Raw genomic sequence first — 17,923 nt, forward strand, 5'->3', positions numbered from 1 at the left:
AGGCCGATGCACAGTCTGTAGATAGAAGATAATTAAGGAGGGGAGACCAGGAACGTAGGAAGAAGCAGCGAACGCTGCTATGGCTGACCGCCCTGGCTGAGTCAGCGGGAAGGAGGGGGAGGCCAGGAGGGAGGGGCAGAGAGTGAGAGCGAGGGTGGGGGGCAGCCAGTGCGCCAGCTTGATTGGAGCCTTGGATCCCTCCAGAGCCTCGCGTCAGGCTGCTTTGTGGGGAGTGCTGGTGGAGGGGGATGGGGATCGGGAGAGTGGAGATGGCCCAGGCGTTCCTCAGCAAAGGGCCCGAAAGAGGGGCTCCAACCGGCCTTCAGGCCGTAGCACCTCGGTCAGAGGGGACGGTAAAGGGTAGACTCAGGACCTTGTAGGAGAAACCCTGATTGGCTCTGTAGCATAAGAGAGACTCAGGTGGTGCCCTCATTCTGGTCCGTGTCTCTGCTCCCAGGAGGGCCCCCCAGCTCCTGGACAGGCCAATTAAAAGGACCACATGGCAGCCGCTCCTCCCCCCTCGGCCGACCGGGCATTCTCCAGGGACACAGTGAGGAGCAAGGTCAGACATAACCCTCCGTTGGAAGGCCTGGCCAGTTATCCAGATGGCTCTACAGAAAGGGGACATGGAGGGCCCCGGCTGCAGGGAGCCTCTTGACTCCTGTCTGCCAAATCTCCGAGGAATGGGGTGAGGGCCCTCGAGGGAGGGGAGAAGATATTAAACAGCAGCTGGGACAAGCGGTTCATTCGCAGCGCCTCAGTGGGGCTGGGAGACCGGCTTTCTCGTCAGTGTGGGCCATCAAGTGAAAGGCCCCGCCACGTCCTCTGATGCTGTGGCCTTTAGCTGAGCCGAGATGGTACACGCTCGTCCAGCCTGTTGCGGTGCCAGAAAAGAGGGAGATTCGGGTAGATCCAGCAGTTCCAGGCCTAGGAGAGAGGCCTTAAGAGCAGATTTACTAATCTTGGGCGATGATAAAGACTATACCATCGCTCTCATAGACGTTACCATACGTTTGAAAGCAGGTATTCTGATGTCATATAAAGAAATGCTCTAAATTTCTATTAGAGAAATGCAAATTGGAACAGCTCTGAGTTACCCTCACACCTAACAGAGTGGCGAATATGACAGAAAAGGAAGCCAACTGTGTTGAAGAGGATATGGGAAATTGGGACACTTATGCCCTGTTGGTGGAGTTGGGAGCTGGTCCAGCTATTCTGGAGGATAATTTGGAACCATGCCCAAAGGACTGTCAAACTGCATACCCTCTGCCCCAGCAAGGCCACCTAAATATTTAGAGCAGCCCTTGTGGTGGTGGCAATGAATTGGACATTGAGGGAATGCCTGAACAAGTCATGGTATGTGAATGTAACGGAATATTATCGTGCTGTAAGAAATAACAAGCAGGGTGATTTCAGGAAAACGTGGAAAGACTTACGTGAAGTGATGCTGAGTGGTGAAGTGAGCAGGACCGGGAGAATGCGGCACATTGTAACAGCACCAATGAAGAACTGGGAGTACCTCTGCTTTTCCCAGTAACGCAGCGGTCCAAGCCAGTTCTGAAGGACCCATGAAGAAGATGCTGCCCCCTCCAGGGAAAGAGCTCATGGATTCTGAGGGCAGGTGGAAGCAGACTTGTTCCCTTCATTTTTTCCCCTCAGCATGGCTAAGATGGAAATGTTTTGCCAAGATTTCGTTGGATAGTGGCTCTCGTATTTCTTGCCTTCTCAGTGGATGGAAGAGGACTTGGAAGGAGAGGGAGAATTTGGGACTGCAAATACAATTTTTTTTTAAAAAGTAAGAAAACAGATACTCTGCCTTCCACGTGGCCAAGGCTGGTCAGCTTGTTGGTCAGCACCAGGGCAGCCTCGCCTCGCCGATGGTGGGGCCCAGCCGAGGACATTGGGTCACTCCGAGGGAGGCCAGCCCGCTGATGGAACTGATGGTCCAGGACTCTGGGCTGGAGTGATGCCACCCAGCTGAGAATGAGCTTGTGGAAGTGTACGGCTGTGACAATGTGATGCGTGATCGGTCTGAGTGTAATGACACCTGTTAGTTTTGATTGTTTTGTCTTCACAACCATTTCCCAGATGAGGAGCCTGAGCTAGACAAAGTGCCCAGGTAGTAAGTGCCTCAGGCTGGATTTGATCTCAGGTCTCGCTGATGCCAGGATAGTGCCCCCTAGTGCTTTATTGTTAAATAGTGTGGATTCAACAGAAAGCTTGTCCAGAGACCTATTGCAAAGGCTTTTAGGGGCGAATCTGGAAGGGCCACAAACTACCGAAAAGTGGAAAAAAAATGTGAAGGTTTCATTTCTTCTTTTGAAATGTGTTGTTATGGATGCCTATTGTTTTTAGATCAGTGCACTGCCCCTCCCCACGCGGCTCTGGGGAGGAAGGTGATGAGTTCCACTTTGGCCCTGTGTGGAGGAGCTGCCTCCAGACACCCTCAGGGCAGTGCCCAGCCTGCAGTGGGCTCTGTGATAGCAGTCTGCCTTGGGGTGGCTGTTAGTTGTGCAGGGCCTCTCTTCAGAGGGGAGTTAGACTTCTGGAGCACAGTGACCCAAAAGAGAGGGAGAGGGAGAGGTGTTTCAGGGGCGATGGACCAAAAGTTTCCTCTGGGGTAGGGTCAGCATCCGGGCTTCCAGACCAGTCAAGAGTGGTGGGCCTAGGGGTTTGGTGATGCACCTTTCCTGTCCGAGAGTGCCCTTGACCCCTGTGTCCCTTCCCTTGGAAGTGTGTATGTCAGAGAGCAGTGACGGCTGGGGTGAGTTTGGGGAGTTGGACTTCTCCTTGACTCGACCTCCGGGGCTGTGTTGATGCAGGCTAAGAAAACTAGACCCTGAGGAGGAGGATGACCCCTTCAGTAACTATGAGGTCCAGTCAGAAATTAAGCAGGAGAACTTCCCCAGCGTGGGCACGCATAGACTGTCCTTTGACTCCACCACATTTGTGGAATCAGGTAGGACTCTGGCTGCCTATTCCACCCTGCTTGTCTTTTTTCTCTTATCCCTTCTTGGTTTCCATGTCCCTTCTGGCCCAGCCTAGGGGCCCTTCCGTCATTGGAGTTGCCTTTGGGGTTTGCTGCTAAGCTGATCTGGGGGTGGGTGGGGAGAGCCACTGCCTTATGGACCCCAGGCCTCAGGCCAAGGCCAGCCCCTGGGAGACCCTGGTGGGGAGAACTACTCCCTTCTGGGCCCTGGCCTCAGGCTGTGACTTGGCTGGCCTTATGGGGACTCCAGCTGAGAGATTCCTCTGACATTAGAGGGGAATGGCTTTCTCTTCAGAGCAGCAGGACGTGCATAAGTTTTTTCTGGACAACATGAACAATGGTGGCCTCCTGGAGCTGATGATGAGGTACCTGAAAGTGATGAGTCTGCAGTTCCTAGTGAAGTGGCCCCCAGGCTTGGGTCAGGTGGTTCTCAGCATCTACAGCAGCTGGCGAAAGCACAGCAGTGGCCTGCCCAACCCCTTGCTCCGTGACTGCAGTGACCGGCACATCAAGGTATGGGCACCATCGGGCAGCCAGGGTCAGGGCCTTTCCTCCCTTTGCTACCTGCACCCTGATCTTCTGTCTTGTCGTCTCCTCTGGGAGCTCAAGGCCTGTCTCTCTCTTTCTCCTCCGTCTGTCCCTTTCTCCCCTTCTCTGTCCCCTCCCTCCCTCTATTTACCTGACACCTGTAGGCACACTCAGGCCTCTTCCCCATGCTGGCTCTGCCAGGCTGCCGTCTCCCTACTCCACTCCCAGATGCGGTGGCCTTCCCAAGCCTCCCTTCGCTTTATACCTGCTGCCTCCTATGCTTGACTGAAATGGCCCAAATCTTTCTTTTTGGAGGGGGAAGACAGAGCAGTTGGGGTTAAGTGACTTGCCCAAGGTCACACAGCTAGTAAGTGTGTCAGGTGTCTGGGGTCAAATTTGAACTGAGGTCCTCCTGACTCCAGGGCTGGTGCTGTACTCACTGCGCCACCTAACTGCCCCCAAATGGCCCTACTCCTGGGGCTTCTCTTCTCTAATTTTTGTCTTAGCCTTTACATTTTGCTTTTTTCTTTTTGAAATCTTCTCTGCTCTTTTAAAATAAAAAAATTAAAACAACAAATCTATTTTTCTCCTTCCTGTCTCCTACCCCATTGAAAATTGAAGCTAAAATAAAACAAAGCAAGTGCTTTGTAGCAGATGCACGTAGTCGAACAGAACAGATGCCAGCGGTGCATCTCACTCTGCACCCCAATGCCATCCCTGTTTTTCGGTTTGTGGGAGGGAGAAGGGGGAGGAGAGCTTGTCTCTGTCAGGCCTGGCCCCTCGGGTGGCTGTTGTGCTTATTGGAGATCTTTAGCTCCTCACTTGTTGACCTTGATGGGGTGGTCATTACCACGTAAGATGTGTCACTGGGTCTGTTCATTTCATTCTTTTTAATTTAATTTTTTCAATCAGCAGAAATCAACTTTCTCACCCTTCTGCCATCCCCCCCCAAATTGAGAAGGAAAACTAAGCCCTTACTGACCCTAACTTGCTCAGCATCTCCCAAGGAGGGGCACTGCTTGGCTTTCCCTCCTGGGCCACCGCACATGGAACTCAGTATTTCTGTACACCCTGAGGTAGAGTTTGTTTGCTCAGGACTCATCCCGCCCTTAACCCTCTTCCCTCGAACTCTCCCTTCTGCCCTTTTCTTGCTGTTTCTCCATTGCCCGAAATGTTTTTCTGTACTACCCCTGTGTATGCGCTTCTTCTTCGTCCTTTGACCAGTTCAGATGAGAGGGAGGTTCTGCTGTTAGCCACTGCCTCACCACTTGTCCTCATTGTTTGTATGGACGTCCACTTGTGCATCCTGATTAGCCTTCTCCCCTACCCCCAAATGTTTTCCTCCTCTTCTCCTCTACTTCCGTTCTTTGTTTAAGATTCTCAGGACATAACAGACCCACTCCTAGGCCTTTCGTGTGGAGGTGGAGAGCTCCCTCTGCGCGCCCTGATGATGATGGCGCTTTATCCCTCTTTAGATCTCTATTACTGCTCATTCAAGTTTACCTTTTCATGTTTCTCTTGACATCTCTTTAGGACATTTGAAGGTCAAACCCAGGTGTTGAGATAAGCCATGGTCTCATCATTAGGAATGCTTGGAATCCATTTTCCCCTTGTAGGGTTACACTCAGTTTTGCTAGGTTAGTTATCATAGCCTTTGCCTTCTGGAAGAGTATATTCCAAGCTCTGCTTCTGCATGGTGGTGGCTACCAAATCCTATATGAACCTGACCGTGATGCCTCAGGAGTCGAATTTTCCTTTGTGTCTCCTGCCTGGTGGTCCTTTCTCTTTGACCTGGAAGCTCTGGGTCTGAAAGACTAGAATGTTTCTGGGCAGTTTTTATTTTGGGGTTTCCTTCAGGGTGTCCAGTGGATTATGTTTCCTCTTGGCCTGGGCATTTTCTCTTTGGATTTTTTAAGATACGATGCCTGGGCTTTTTTTGTTTTTGGTTGTAGCTTTCAGGTTATCCAGGGAAACTGAAATTCCCCCTTGGGCCTTGTTTCCAGGACAGCCATCTTTGTGAGGGTGCACCTCACCTCTTCTTCTGTTTTTTGAGCCTTGACTCTGTTTTTGTGCTTCTTCTCGTCTCACGGAGTCGTTGGCTGCTGTCTGATCCATTCTTATTTTAGGGAGTTTGTTCCTCGGGTTCTCCCTCATGACTCCTCTGACTGTCAGCATTTCTGTTTTTTTCATCTTCTCTGCCATTCTGATGGGTGTGAGGTACAAATCTGGAATTACTTTAGTTTAAATGTCTTCCATTATTATTGTTCTGGAGCATTTTTTTCATGTAGTTATAGATAGCCTGGGGGGGTCTTCTTTTTGAGAACTGCTTGTTGACCCAATTATTAGTTGGCCATTAGCTCTCTCATAATTTTGAATCAGTTGCTTTTGGAAATGAGCAGTTTATCCTTTTAAAAAAAAGCAATTTTATTTTATTTTTAGTTCCAAATCCTCTCCCTTTCTCTCCCCCAACTATTAAGAAGGCTAGAAAAACAAAACCCATCACAAAATATGTGTAGTCATGCAAAACAAATTTCTGCGTTATCCGTGTTTCTCAAAAAAGGTGAGTAAAAGAAGGAAACAGAGGAAAATCTGTTTCAGTCTGCACTCAGATTTCATCGGCGCTCTCTCTGGAAGTGGTGAGCATTTTTCATCATGAGTTCTTAGGAATTGTCTCGGATCACTGTTTTGATCAGTCTTTCACAGCTGATCATTGTGTTACTGTGTATGACGTCTGGTTCTGCTCCCTTCACTCTGCGTCAGTTCATATAAGTCTTCCCAGCTTTCCTAAAGCATCCTGCTTGTCCTTTCTTATAGCATAATAGAATTCCATCACAATCATGTACCGCTTGTTCAGCCACCCCCCAATTAATGATCCCCTCAATTTCTAATTCTTTGCCACCACAAAGAGCGGCTACAAATAGTTTTGTACGTGAAGGTTCTTTTCCTTTTTCTTTGATCTCTTTGGGATACAGACCAAGTAGTGGTCTTGCTGGGTCACGGGGTATGCATGATTTTGTAGCCCTTTGGGCATAGTTCTTCCAAATTGCTCTCCAGAATGGATGGATCAGTTCACAACTCCACAGCAGAGCATCATTGTACTTATTTTTCCACATTCCCTCCAGCATTTGTCATTTTCCTTTTCTGTCATGTTATTCAATTATGAGGTGCTACCTTGGAGTTATTTTGATTTATTTTTTCCATAGTCAGTAGTGATTTAGTGCATTTTCAAATTTGACTATTAATTGCTTGGATTTCATCCCCTAGAAATTACCTCTTCATATCCTTTGACTATTTATTAATTGGGAAATGGCTTTTATTCTTATAAATTTGACTCAGTTCCTACATATTTGACAAATGAGGCCTTTTCCAGAGAAATTTACTGCCAGGATTTCTGCCCTAGCTTCTTGCTTTTCTAATTTTGATCTGCAATGATTTTGTTTGTATGATTTAATTAAATTAAAATTGTCCATCTTACCTCCTGTGGCCCTTTCTATCTCTTGTTTGGTTATGACCTCTTTTCTTGTTCATAGATATGACTGGTAATTTCTCTCCTGCTTCCCTCATTTGCTTATGGTATTGCCCTTTATGTCTAAATCATATACCCATTTTGATCTGATCTTCATATATGGTGTTAGATGTTGGTCTATACCTAGTTTTTGCCAAGTTGCTTTCCAGTTTTCTCAGCAGTTTTTGTCAAATGGTGATTTCTCGTCCCAACAGCTTAGATCTTTGAGTTTCTCAAACACTAGATATTAAAACCCAGTCCTTACTTCCATGTCTGTCCCACTGATCCACCCCTCTGTTTCTTGGCCAGTCCTGCATTGTTTTGAGCTGGCGCAGTGAGGCCACCTTCACAGCTTTCCCACAGATCCCTTGATGTTCTTGACCCTTTGTTCTTCCAGATGAGTTTGTAACGATTGTTGGGCAGTCCCTTCCCCTCCCCTCTTAGCTGCCGCATCTCCTTCTTCCTGGTCTCCTGCTTCTCACCACGTGGATACCTGAGGGAATTCCTGAGCTGCATCTTAAAGAGAGAGGAATATTTGTACACAAAAGGATCTGTCCACCAGAATTTATTAAGCACCGACTCTGTTCTACAAATATAGAGACTGAAACCTTCCCTTCTCAGAAGGCACTAATGGGGAGACAGTGAGGAGCGCTAGCCCTGTAGGTGCTCTGACATAAAGAGAGGCGTTCAGGATGTGGGAGGCTGGAGCCTGAGCTGCTGCGTCTTACAGGGAGAGGCGGAAGGGATATGCTCCTGGCTTGGGTGGCAGTCAGTGCAAGGGACAGAGATAGGAGCTGGAGTGTTGTGAGCATGAGTGTGAGTGTGCAAGTGTGTGTGTATGAGTGTAAATGTGTGTGGATGAATGTGTACATCTGTGTGAGTGTGGCTGAGTGTGTAATTCTGTGCAGATTTGTGTATGAGTGTGACTGTGTGTAATTGTATTGTGTGTGTGCATAAATGTGTGTGTAAGAGCCTGTGTGTCTGTGTGTGAATGTGGGTCTCTGGGAGTGTGCGTGTGTGTGTGTGCACGGGTGAGTGCGAAGAGCAGGGAGCTACCTGGCTGGGTAGGAGGGGCAGCCACATAGAGGGAGGCAGTAGGGAGCTATGGGGGTGGTTAAGCGGGCACTTGGTCAAGCCCACATGGAGCCAAGGCAGGAAGGGATGTGAGGAGGCGTGATTGGGCATTGAAAGGGGGATCCATGAGGAGCAGGGCCTGCCCTTCCAGACAAGGGCCTCATGGAGCCTAGGCCGTGGCACATGCTGTCAGGAGCAGGGAGGGCTTGGCCACTTGGCAGGGATGGGGCACATTCAGAAACACAAAGAGAACAACCACGTAGGCTAGATGAAGTAACGAGAGGCCCTGGGGTGGGGGGTGGGGCTGGGCCGAGCAGAGGCAGAAGCCCCCTCCACATCTGTCCCTCCATCTGTCTATCCCCCCATGCCTTCATCCGTCCTTGTCTCTCACCATCTTTCCCTCCGTCCCTCCCCCCATCCATCTGTCCATCCCCCCCCATTCCTCCATCATCTGTCCATTCCCCCCATTCCTCCATCTCTCCATCTGTCCTTGTCTCTCTCCATCTCTCTCTCTGTCCTTTCCTCCCTCCATCCATCTGTCCATCTCCCCATTCCTCTATCTCTCCATCCATCCTTGTCTCCATCTCTCCCTCCATCTGTCCATCCCCAATTCCTTCATCCGTCCTTATCTCTCCATCTCTCCATCCATCCCTCTCTTCCTCCTTTAATCCCTCTGTCCATCCCCCCATTCCTCCATCTTTCCATCCATCCTTGTCTCTCTCTATCTTTCCATCTGTCCCTCTGTCCCTCCTTCCCTCCATCTGTCCATCCCTCATTCCTCCATCTCTCCATCTGTCCTCTCTATCCATCCCTCCATCCTTCATCTAGCCGTCTGTGGCCTCCTCCTCTGCCCAGGGGGCTAGTCTTATCCCTTGCTCTGTGTGCTGCCTACCAGGCCTCACTGTGCTTTTTCCCCCAGGACATGATGCTCATGGGCCTGTCATGCATGGAGCTCCAGCTGGACCAGTGGCTTCTGGCCAAAGGCAAAAGCTGTGCAGGTAGGCAGCCCTCCCCCTCAGACCCTCCTTCTCTCCCCTTCTTCCTCCTGCTGGGAGGGGGGCCCTGTCTGTCTGAACTTGGGCCCTTGTGGGGTGGGTGGGCTTGGTGGCCCACAGGACTGAATACCTAGAGGGCATCAGTGTATTCCCCGGGCCTGCTCATTGCCAGAGGCAGAGCTCCAGGCTGCCTCTATCTTGTTAGTGGCGCCATCATTTTGGAGGCCCCACGGGGGCTGTCCTTGGGGTTTGTGCCCAGCCGGAGGATGGCCAGTGACCGCTAGCATGGCGAGCTATTCAGGTGGGTCGTGGTCAGCTTGTGGCTCCAGCCCTGCCAACACTGACCATCCCTTGCCACTTTTAGGGCATTTTTTCCAACAGCTGGCTCATGTCCTGAGGTCATGGCCTTGTGTGCCAGTCTGCAGAGGCTGCCTCTGTGTCCTAGCTGGTCAGGGATTGGCATTGACTGGGGGCTTCAGCGCCTTCTGCTCACACCCATACATAGCAGGGACCCTTGAAGTAGCATCCTGACATGTGCTTGAAGGCTTCTGTGGAGGGGCCACCCACCGCCTCTTCAGGTGGCCTGGGCCTCACTGGGACAGCTCCACTGCAGCTCCTGGGTCTGCCCCCTGGAGCCACACAGAACATGACTGTTCCCTCCTTTACACGGCAGCCCAGATATCGTGACCTCCCCCCCCCCCCCCCAGTCTGAGGCTTCTCTCCTCAGAGCTCCTGGCCCTTGTCTGTGCTGCTTGCTACCTTCTATAAGCTGTCCAGCTGGTTTCTCTTTTGCCCTAAAAAATGTAGGTTGGTTGGGGAGTTTCCTGTGTGGCCACATCTGTCTCTTGAAACAAACTCCACCTTTCTTTCCTGTTGGAATTGTTTCCTTGGTCCTCTTGGTGTCTCCTTCCTGGGCTGATCTCCCATGAATCACTGCATGGCTTGGGAGCCTTCCCCACTCTCCTGAACCCACAGAAATCTGTGACCTGGGAGGGAGAAGTTCCTTCCTCCCGGGGTTCCCCACACTTGTGCCTAGGGACAAGATCCTCCCTATTGGTGAGACTCACATCCAGAACAGCATGTCCCCCGGAGGCCCCGTGACCTTTGGAAGGGTGAGAGGCTCACTCAGGCCAGTCAGCAAACTCCGAGCTGCTGGGAGGGGAGAGACACAGAGAGAGTCCTAGGGCGAGCGCGCCAGCTCCCACAGGTGTCTGGCTAACCCATGTTGGGGGGCCTGGGAGGGCCCTTGCATGGTCACAGGTGGGGTTCCCTCGGAATCACCTGAAATCTTCCCATTTGTAACGGAGGCAAAAGGGCATGACTGTGATAGGCGCATGGCTGGCTGCTGGAGACAGACACATAAATGGGTGGGCATTGTCTTCCTCCTGGCCTGTGCACACTGACCCGGGGCATGGGCCTGAGCAGGTGAATGAATTGGCTCTTGTCCCTTCCCCCACTGTTTCTGACTGAACCTTAGCACCTCAGTTCACTTCCACCATCCACTCCTTCTGCCCCCTGCTGCCCTGTCTGGCCCTCCCATTGCCCTCACTCTCCCCCTCTGGCCCCCTGGCCCCTCCTGCTGCCCTGCTGGGGACCCTCCTGTTGCCCTGCTGGGTGCCCCCGCTCCCCTGCTGGGTGCCCCCCCCCTTGTTCCGTCTTCCGCATCAGCTCCCTTTGGGTCTGCCAAACCTCCTCGGCCCCCCTCAGGCCTCCAATGTCTCCCCCTCAGCGGAGACCCTGCCTCCTATTTCACAAAAAAATGGGGGCCATTCGCTGTGAGCTCCCCCCGCCATCTCCCATCACTCAAGTGCCAATGTCTGCTCCCATGGTGAGGGGCCCTCACTCCTGACCAAGGCAAACCCACTTCCCGCTCAGTTGATCCCCTTCTGTGCTGTCTCCTCCAGCAGATCGCCCCCCACCTTTGATTTCCTGAGGGGAGGAGGAGGGGGCTACCCTTTGCCCCCTTGGACAGATGGGGGACCTAAAGTAGACAGGGTCCCAGCAAGGCAGGCTTCCAGCTCTGATCTCTCCTGGCTCCCCTTGCAGGCCAGCAAACGTGGCCAGGCCTCCTCCAGATACCCTCACTTGGTCCCACCCTCCATCCAGCCACCAAAGGGACCTCCCTAAGGTCAGATCTGACCGTGTCACCCCCTGCTCAGTGAGCTCGGGGGCTCCCTGTGGCCTCCAGGGTCAGATACAAGGTGCTCAGTTTGGCCTTCAAAGCCTCTGGACACCCAGCCGCCTCCTCCCTTCCCAGTCTTCTTACACCTGATTCCCCCCCACCCTCCTCTCCAGGCTGTCCCACCTAGAAGCCCCTCTATCTGTGGCCATGCCCCCTCCTCCAGGAAGCCGTCAGATCCCTCCTGATTGCAGGGCCTTCTCTTTGGTGATTCTCTCTCCACTTGAGCTGACTATGTATGGGCTTGTTGGCTTGTGGTCTCCCTTATTAGACCAGGAGCTCCCTGAGGGCAGGGGCCTGGCGCACAGTAGGCACTTAATCCATATTCCTTCATCAATTCATTTCAGTGTCTCCCCGGCATTGCCCAGCCGGGGTGGTGAACGGCCGCTTTGGACCCGACTTCCCGGGGCCTCACTTCCTGGGAGACCTTCTGCAGCTGTCATTTGCCTCCTCCCAGCGGGACCTCTTTGAGGAAGGCTGCTTGGAATTCATCGTCAGGGTGTACTGGCTGAAGGCTCGCTTTCTGGCCCTGCAGGTGAGCACCCTGGCCTTGGAGGGATTCAAGAAGATTCTGGGCACCTGCTTAGGACAAACAACCAGAGAGTTACCTGCTCATGTTGAGATGGGGGGTGGGAAGGCCCCTCCGGGAGTCTGGGGGGTTAGCATCGGGCCCTTGGGGAATGGGAGGGTGTATCTGGGGGTGGTGCTTGGGAGATGGGCCTAGGGGTGGTGCTTGGGAGGGCTGAGATGGGGGGGTGGGGAAGTGCTCGGGAGATGGTGCTCTGGAGGACCGAGATGGGGGAGGAGGTGCTCTGGAGGTCTGAGATGGGCCCCAAACCTCCTGCCTGGTTTTTACATTTTCCTCCTAGGCAGGACATGGAGTTTAAATTCTGCCTCAGACCCCTTTCCTAGGCCTGTGACCCTGTCTTCCTCGGGTTCCCCATCTGTCAAAGGCTGGCAATGGTAGCCCCCTCCTCCCTCTCTTTTTTTCTTCTCTCCTCTCCCCCTCCTCCCCTTCCCCCCTCCCCCTCTTCCTCTTTTTCCTCCCCCTCCTCTCTGTTCCTCTTGTCCTTCCTCCCCTTCCCCCTCCCCCTCCTCCTTTTCTTCCTCCCCCTCCTCTTTCCCCTCCTCCTTTTCTTCCTCCCCCTCCTCTTTCCCCTCCTCCTCCTACTCTTTTCCTTCCTCCCCTCCCCCTCCTCTTCTCCCCTTCCTCTTTCCCTTTCCCCCCCTACTCTTTTCCTTCCTCCCCTCCCCCTCCTTTTCTCCCCTTCCTCTTTCCCCTCCTCCTCCTACTCTTTTCCTTCCTCCCCTCCCCCTCCTCTTCTCCCCTTCCTCTTTCCCTTTCCCCCCCTACTCTTTTCCTTCCTCCCCTCCCCCTCCTTTTCTCCCCTTCCTCTTTCCCTTTCCCCCCCTACTCTTTTCCTTCCTCCCCTCCCCCTCCTCTTCTCCCCTTCCTCTTTCCCTTTCCCCTCCTACTCTTTTCCTTCCTCCCCTCCCCCTCCTTTTCTCCCCTTCCTCTTTCCCCTCCTCCTCCTACTCTTTTCCTTCCTCCCCTCCCCCTCCTCTTCTCCCCTTCCTCTTTCCCTTTCCCCTCCTACTCTTTTCCTTCCTCCCCTCCCCCTCCTCTTCTCCCCTTCCTCTTTCCCTTTCCCCCCCTACTCTTTTCCTTCCTCCCCTCCCCCTCCTCTTCTCCCCTTCCTCTTTCCCCTCCTCCCCCTCCCCCTCCTCCTCCTGGAGTTGAGCTGAGGGCATTGATAACAGCACACACACACACAGTCAGTCAACAAATGTTTATGAAGCAGGATTCAAACTGACAAGAAAATGGTGGGAGAAGGCCAGGAGTGCTTATAGTGAACGGTGTGGAGAAGTCAGTTAGCAGCATCGATTAGGTGCCTGCTGTGTGTGGAGCCCTGGGCTGGTCACTGGGGGTGCCTGCCCTCCAGGAGATAATGCATAGAGGGAAGGCCATGGCCTCCCGAGCGGGCAGGTGGGCTTCCCAGAGGAGGGGGGATTGGAGCTGGTCCTTCCAGGCAGCCCAGGTGGTCTAGGCTAGGGGCATGGCCAGAGAGGGAGGGGTGGCAGGGTCCATGGGCTGGGGGTGGGGATGGCAGGCTGGGTTAGGAAGGGCCTTGAAGGCCCGACAGAACATTTAATGTTTGCTTATGGGAGCCAGTGGAGGTTGTTGGGTGAGGAGTGGCTTGGTCAGATCTGCTTAGGGGGATCACTTTGGAGGATGGACTGGAGGGGGAGAAATCAAAGCAGCAGACCCCTGGGGGCTATCGAGACAGTCCTATTGGGAGATGCAGCCGAGGTGAATCGGGGAAATGGATCTGGGGGGGTGATGGCAAGGGTGGGAGCCTGAGGCCCTTGATGGTGAGGGGGTGGGATAGCCACTTCCATTCTGGACGCATTGGGGTTCAGTTGCTTCCTGGGTGCCAGGAGAGGGCTGAGCACCGAGGGGCGGGGTGCGGGTGCTAATGTCGCCATTCGGCCTCATTGTCAGGGAGATATGGACCAGGCCCTGGAGAACTATGACATCTGCACAGAGCTCCTCCAGAGCGCGACCGCTGTCCAGGCCGGCAGCAGCCAAGAGCCAAGGAGCCTCCTCATCAGGCTGCCCAACCTGCACCTGGATTCTGTGGTTTCCCTGGAGGAGGTGAGTGGGGCGTTGGCAGTGTGTCTCAGGGCGGAGCCCGGTGGCCAGGGCCCTCCATCCACAGTGGGTGGGGGGCTCCCTAGCATCCTGCCTGAGCCTGCCCCCAGCCCCACAGGGAGCCAGCCAGCCTTCACCTGTAGCCTGGCCCACTCCTGCTCTCTCTGTGTTCTCCTGCCCCGGCTGCACCTTCGCTGGGCCTTGCTCCCCTTTGTCCCTCCCAGGCCCCCACCCCACCCTCCCTCAGCCACCTGTCCTCCTTGGAGGTCACTGGGCCCACCTGGACCAGCTGCTCCAGAGCCTGGTAGCCGCTGTCTGCTGACCTCTAGGACACCCCAGGACCCTCCCCTCTGAGCCTGGCTCCCAATTTGTCTGTCCTCCCCTCCCCTTCCCTCCCCTCCCATCTCCTCATTCTGTCCTCTCCTCCCCTTCCCTCCCCACCTCCTGCCCTCATGCTAGGGCACTTCAGGCCCCATGTGGATGCCCCTCCAACACACTCACCTCATGGTTCCTCAGCCCACCCCACTCAGCCACACACAGAGATGGTCGTACCTTAATCTCTGCATCACCCATAAACCTCCAAGTTTGTGAACTCTCAAGTCCCCCCTCTGGTCCCTGCCCCCCTCAGACCCTGTTTTTCAGCCTCACTTCTCTGCTCACTCTCCTCCTTTCTCCTAGGAGAACCAGCTCAGGGCCACACAGGTCCCTTCTCATTTCAGGCTCACGCCCTGCTGGGCCTCACCCTTCCCCCCATGACATTGTGCTGCCAGAGCTCCCTGTGCCCCCTTCCCATTCCTTCTGGCCAAGGCTGCCCCCTCCACCTGCTCTCTTCTTCCTGTGGAAGGTTCCCCCCTGCTTTGGTCATTCAGTGCTCCTGGTTGCTGCGGCCTCTGGCCTGGACACCCATCAAGGTGAGGGCTGGGCTCTCTGGGCAGGGGCCAACCCCCCGACCCTGCCCTTGGCTTGTGGCCTTTTCAGATAGATAAGAACCTGAAGTCCCTGGAGCGGTGCCAGTCCTTGGAGGAGCTGCAGCGGCTCTACGAGGCAGGCGACTACCAGGCTGTGGCCCACCTGCTGCGGCCCACCTTGTGCCTCAGTGGCTACGACCGTGCCAAGCACCTGGAGTTTGTCACCTCCATCCCAGAGCGTCCCGCCCAGCTGCTCCTGCTGCAGGCGAGTCTTGTGGCCTGGCTCTCTTATGTGGCCAGTGCCACACTCGACTTAGGTCCTGCCTCAGACACTCAGTCTGACCCGTTGTGTGACCTGTTGGCCTGCTTGGTGAAGTCCCTGCTAGTGTGTGCACATGCGTGTGTGTATGTACAGAAGAAGGGCCAGGATAGGGCCCAGGGAGGGCCCCCACCCAGAGATCACCAAGGGGGAGCCTAGAGAGAGGGGAGGAGGGCAGCCTGGGGGGACCTCCACTCAGAGAATAGAAGGTTGTTTTCTGCAAGAGCTTACACTCCCCCAGGACAAGTGCTGGCAGACAGGTCAGATTGTGCCCCCTGCCTGGGAAGGTCACAGGTCTTGCAGCCTCTGCTCGCCCTGCTCCATCTTAAGGGGACATGATTGCCTGCCCACAGGATGTGCCTGGCTCACCCCCATCAGAGGCAGCATCCTCCTGGGCCCCCATGGAGGCCCTCTGGCCTTCTGTAAAGCGGCTTCTGCCTGGCTGGGGCTGAACTCTCATTCTTCAGGGTATCTCTTGCTCATCACTTCTGTATGTGAGAAGTGTTGTGTAGCAGTCTGATGTGAAAGGTCCTTGTCTGGGAGCCTTCGAGGCCCTGCCTGCCCTTTCTAGAAGAGACTCCCACTAGAACCAAGGGTCTGGGGGCTCCCTGATCTGCTGGACTCGAGGGGATCTGTCCCTTGCCTTGTTCAGGGCAGGGGGTACGGTGTGGCCCCTGGTGCAGGGACACCCAGGGGCAGAGCGGGGCAGGCCCAGGCCTGCAGGCCTGCTGCTGTCTCCTGCCCAGAGCTTGGCGGCTGCCTCATGGGGGCCCACTGTGTCCCAGCTGACTGCATCCTGCCTCCCCTCTCTCCAGGATGCCCTTCTCAAACTCAAGGATTACACGCGCTGCTTTGAGTGCTCTGAAGTCGCCCTCCATGAAGCCATCCAGCAGATGGTGAACCTGACAGATGCCACTGCCAAGGAAGAGTGGGTGGCCACGGTCACTCAGCTCCTCCTGGGCATTGAGCAGGCCCTCTCTGCAGATAGCAGCATCCTGGATGAGACCCTGCGCACTCCCAGCCTCATCCGGCTTACCAACAACCTCATCCAGGTAGGAACGAGAGTGGGCTCAGCTGGGTTGGGGACCATGTGGAGGCCAGCTCTATCTGGGGCATCAGAGAGGGACCCTGAGCTCACCTGGGCCTGCTCGTGGTGGGTGCAAGGCGAGAGATGTTTGGTTATGTCAGAGACACATCACCTGTGAGAATCTCCAGTAGATACATGGTCCCGTGGGAAGTTGTTGACTTGTTTTTCATGGTTTTCTTGCATCATTCTCATTTCTCATCCCAATTTTTTCTCTACTTCTCTAACTTGCTTTTCCAAATCCTTTTTGAGCTCTTCCATGGCCTGAGACCAGTTCATGTTTTTCTTGGAGGCTTTTGACATAGGCTCTTTGACTTTGTTGACTTCTTCTCGCCATATGTTTTGATCTTGTCACCAAAAAAAGATTCTAAAGTTTGAGTCTGAGTCTGAGTCCTTTTATGCTGCCTGGCCATGTTCCCAGCCAACTACTTGACCCTTGAGCTTTTTGTCAGGGTATGACTGCTTGTAGAGGAGGGAGTGCTTTGTCCCAAGCTTTAGGGTCCAAGTGCTGCTGTTTTCGGAGGTACCTCTCCTCCACTGTCGCTGCAAGCTCTGCCACAGCAGTGCTCCTCCTCCCCCAAGAACTGCCAACTAGGATTGCAACCCAGATCCAAGCAGGGCAAAGCAGGTTCAGCACTCCCACTCTGGTCCACCGCATGATTCCTCCCACCGGGTGGGCCAGGGACTCGGGAAGCAGCTGACACTGGAGCTCTGGAAGCAGCCGTACCACCTCCACCGCCCCTGGGGGTGAGGCCGGACTGTGCGCTTCTCTTACCCTGATCCAGCAGTTTTCCAGCCTAACCTGCACTTTGGCGTTTGTGGGTTGAGAAGTCCGGTAACTGTTGCAGCTCAGTGATTCAGGGCCCTCGGGCCTGCTCCGCCCCACTCCCAGTCTGGTCCATGCTGGGCCGCGCTCCGCTCCCAGCACTGGGCAATAGACCCTTCCCAGCCATCATCCAGGCTCTCCTGGGCTGGAGCCCTGCTTCCCTCTGCTGTTTCGTGGGTTCCGCAGCTCTAGAATTTGAGCCATTTTTTTACAGGTGTTTGGAGGGATTTGGGGGAGAGTTTAAGCAAGTCCCTGTTTTCCTGCCGCCATCTTGGCTCCGCCCCTCCCCCCCCCCCCCCCCCCCGGTCACGTGGCAACAAACAATTCTCAGAAGAACAGCTGCAGAGTATTCACATGCTCCAAATCACCGACAGGAAGAGAAACGCCAATCACAGTCACCCCGAGGTGTCTCTGCCCCCCTGCAGATGAGCAACAACAGCAAAATGGGCAAGACAGGCCCACTGAGGCACTGTTGGAGCTGAAGCGAGCCAGCCTCCCAGAAATGGTGCATGGGCTGGCTGCAGAGAAGCCTGGGGAGAGCCCCCTGAATTGATGCTCCGCTGTGTACACGGACAGACGTGTAGATGGAGAGAGGAGCGGCGCACCAGGAACTGCAGAGCAAATGTGACAAAACCACGTGGGCCTCAGACAGAGACATGCCGTGGCAGAGGCGGGAGGCCCGTAGGGACTCCATGCGGCCTTCCTCGGCATATTGATCATTGGGGCTGGTTTGCTCCTCTGTTAAAAAACATGATTTGTCACACGGATGGCTCTTGGGAAGAGGGGGAAGGGATTCTGGGGATACCCTGGTGACGTAAGAAACAGAGAACGTCAGTAAAAACTTGCTTAAGGAAGAAGTAAAG

General features: G+C 54.2%; 1 protein-coding gene across 1 annotated transcript in view; it reads left to right on the forward strand.

Moving 5' to 3' along the window:
* Positions 1–17,923, forward strand: part of CABIN1 (calcineurin binding protein 1) — a 132,246-nt gene that overhangs the window by 28,493 nt on the left and 85,830 nt on the right. Inside the window, exons 11-17 of the mRNA XM_036736470.1 lie at positions 2,823–2,959; positions 3,285–3,502; positions 9,016–9,094; positions 11,618–11,805; positions 13,774–13,926; positions 14,902–15,096; positions 15,966–16,202. Of these exons, the coding sequence (XP_036592365.1) occupies positions 2,823–2,959; positions 3,285–3,502; positions 9,016–9,094; positions 11,618–11,805; positions 13,774–13,926; positions 14,902–15,096; positions 15,966–16,202 (1,207 nt within the window). The remainder of the gene's footprint in view (positions 1–2,822; positions 2,960–3,284; positions 3,503–9,015; positions 9,095–11,617; positions 11,806–13,773; positions 13,927–14,901; positions 15,097–15,965; positions 16,203–17,923) is intronic.

The sequence above is a fragment of the Trichosurus vulpecula genome, chromosome 1 (assembly GCF_011100635.1).
Source record: "Trichosurus vulpecula isolate mTriVul1 chromosome 1, mTriVul1.pri, whole genome shotgun sequence".
In the NCBI taxonomy this organism is placed as follows: Eukaryota; Metazoa; Chordata; class Mammalia; order Diprotodontia; family Phalangeridae; genus Trichosurus; species Trichosurus vulpecula.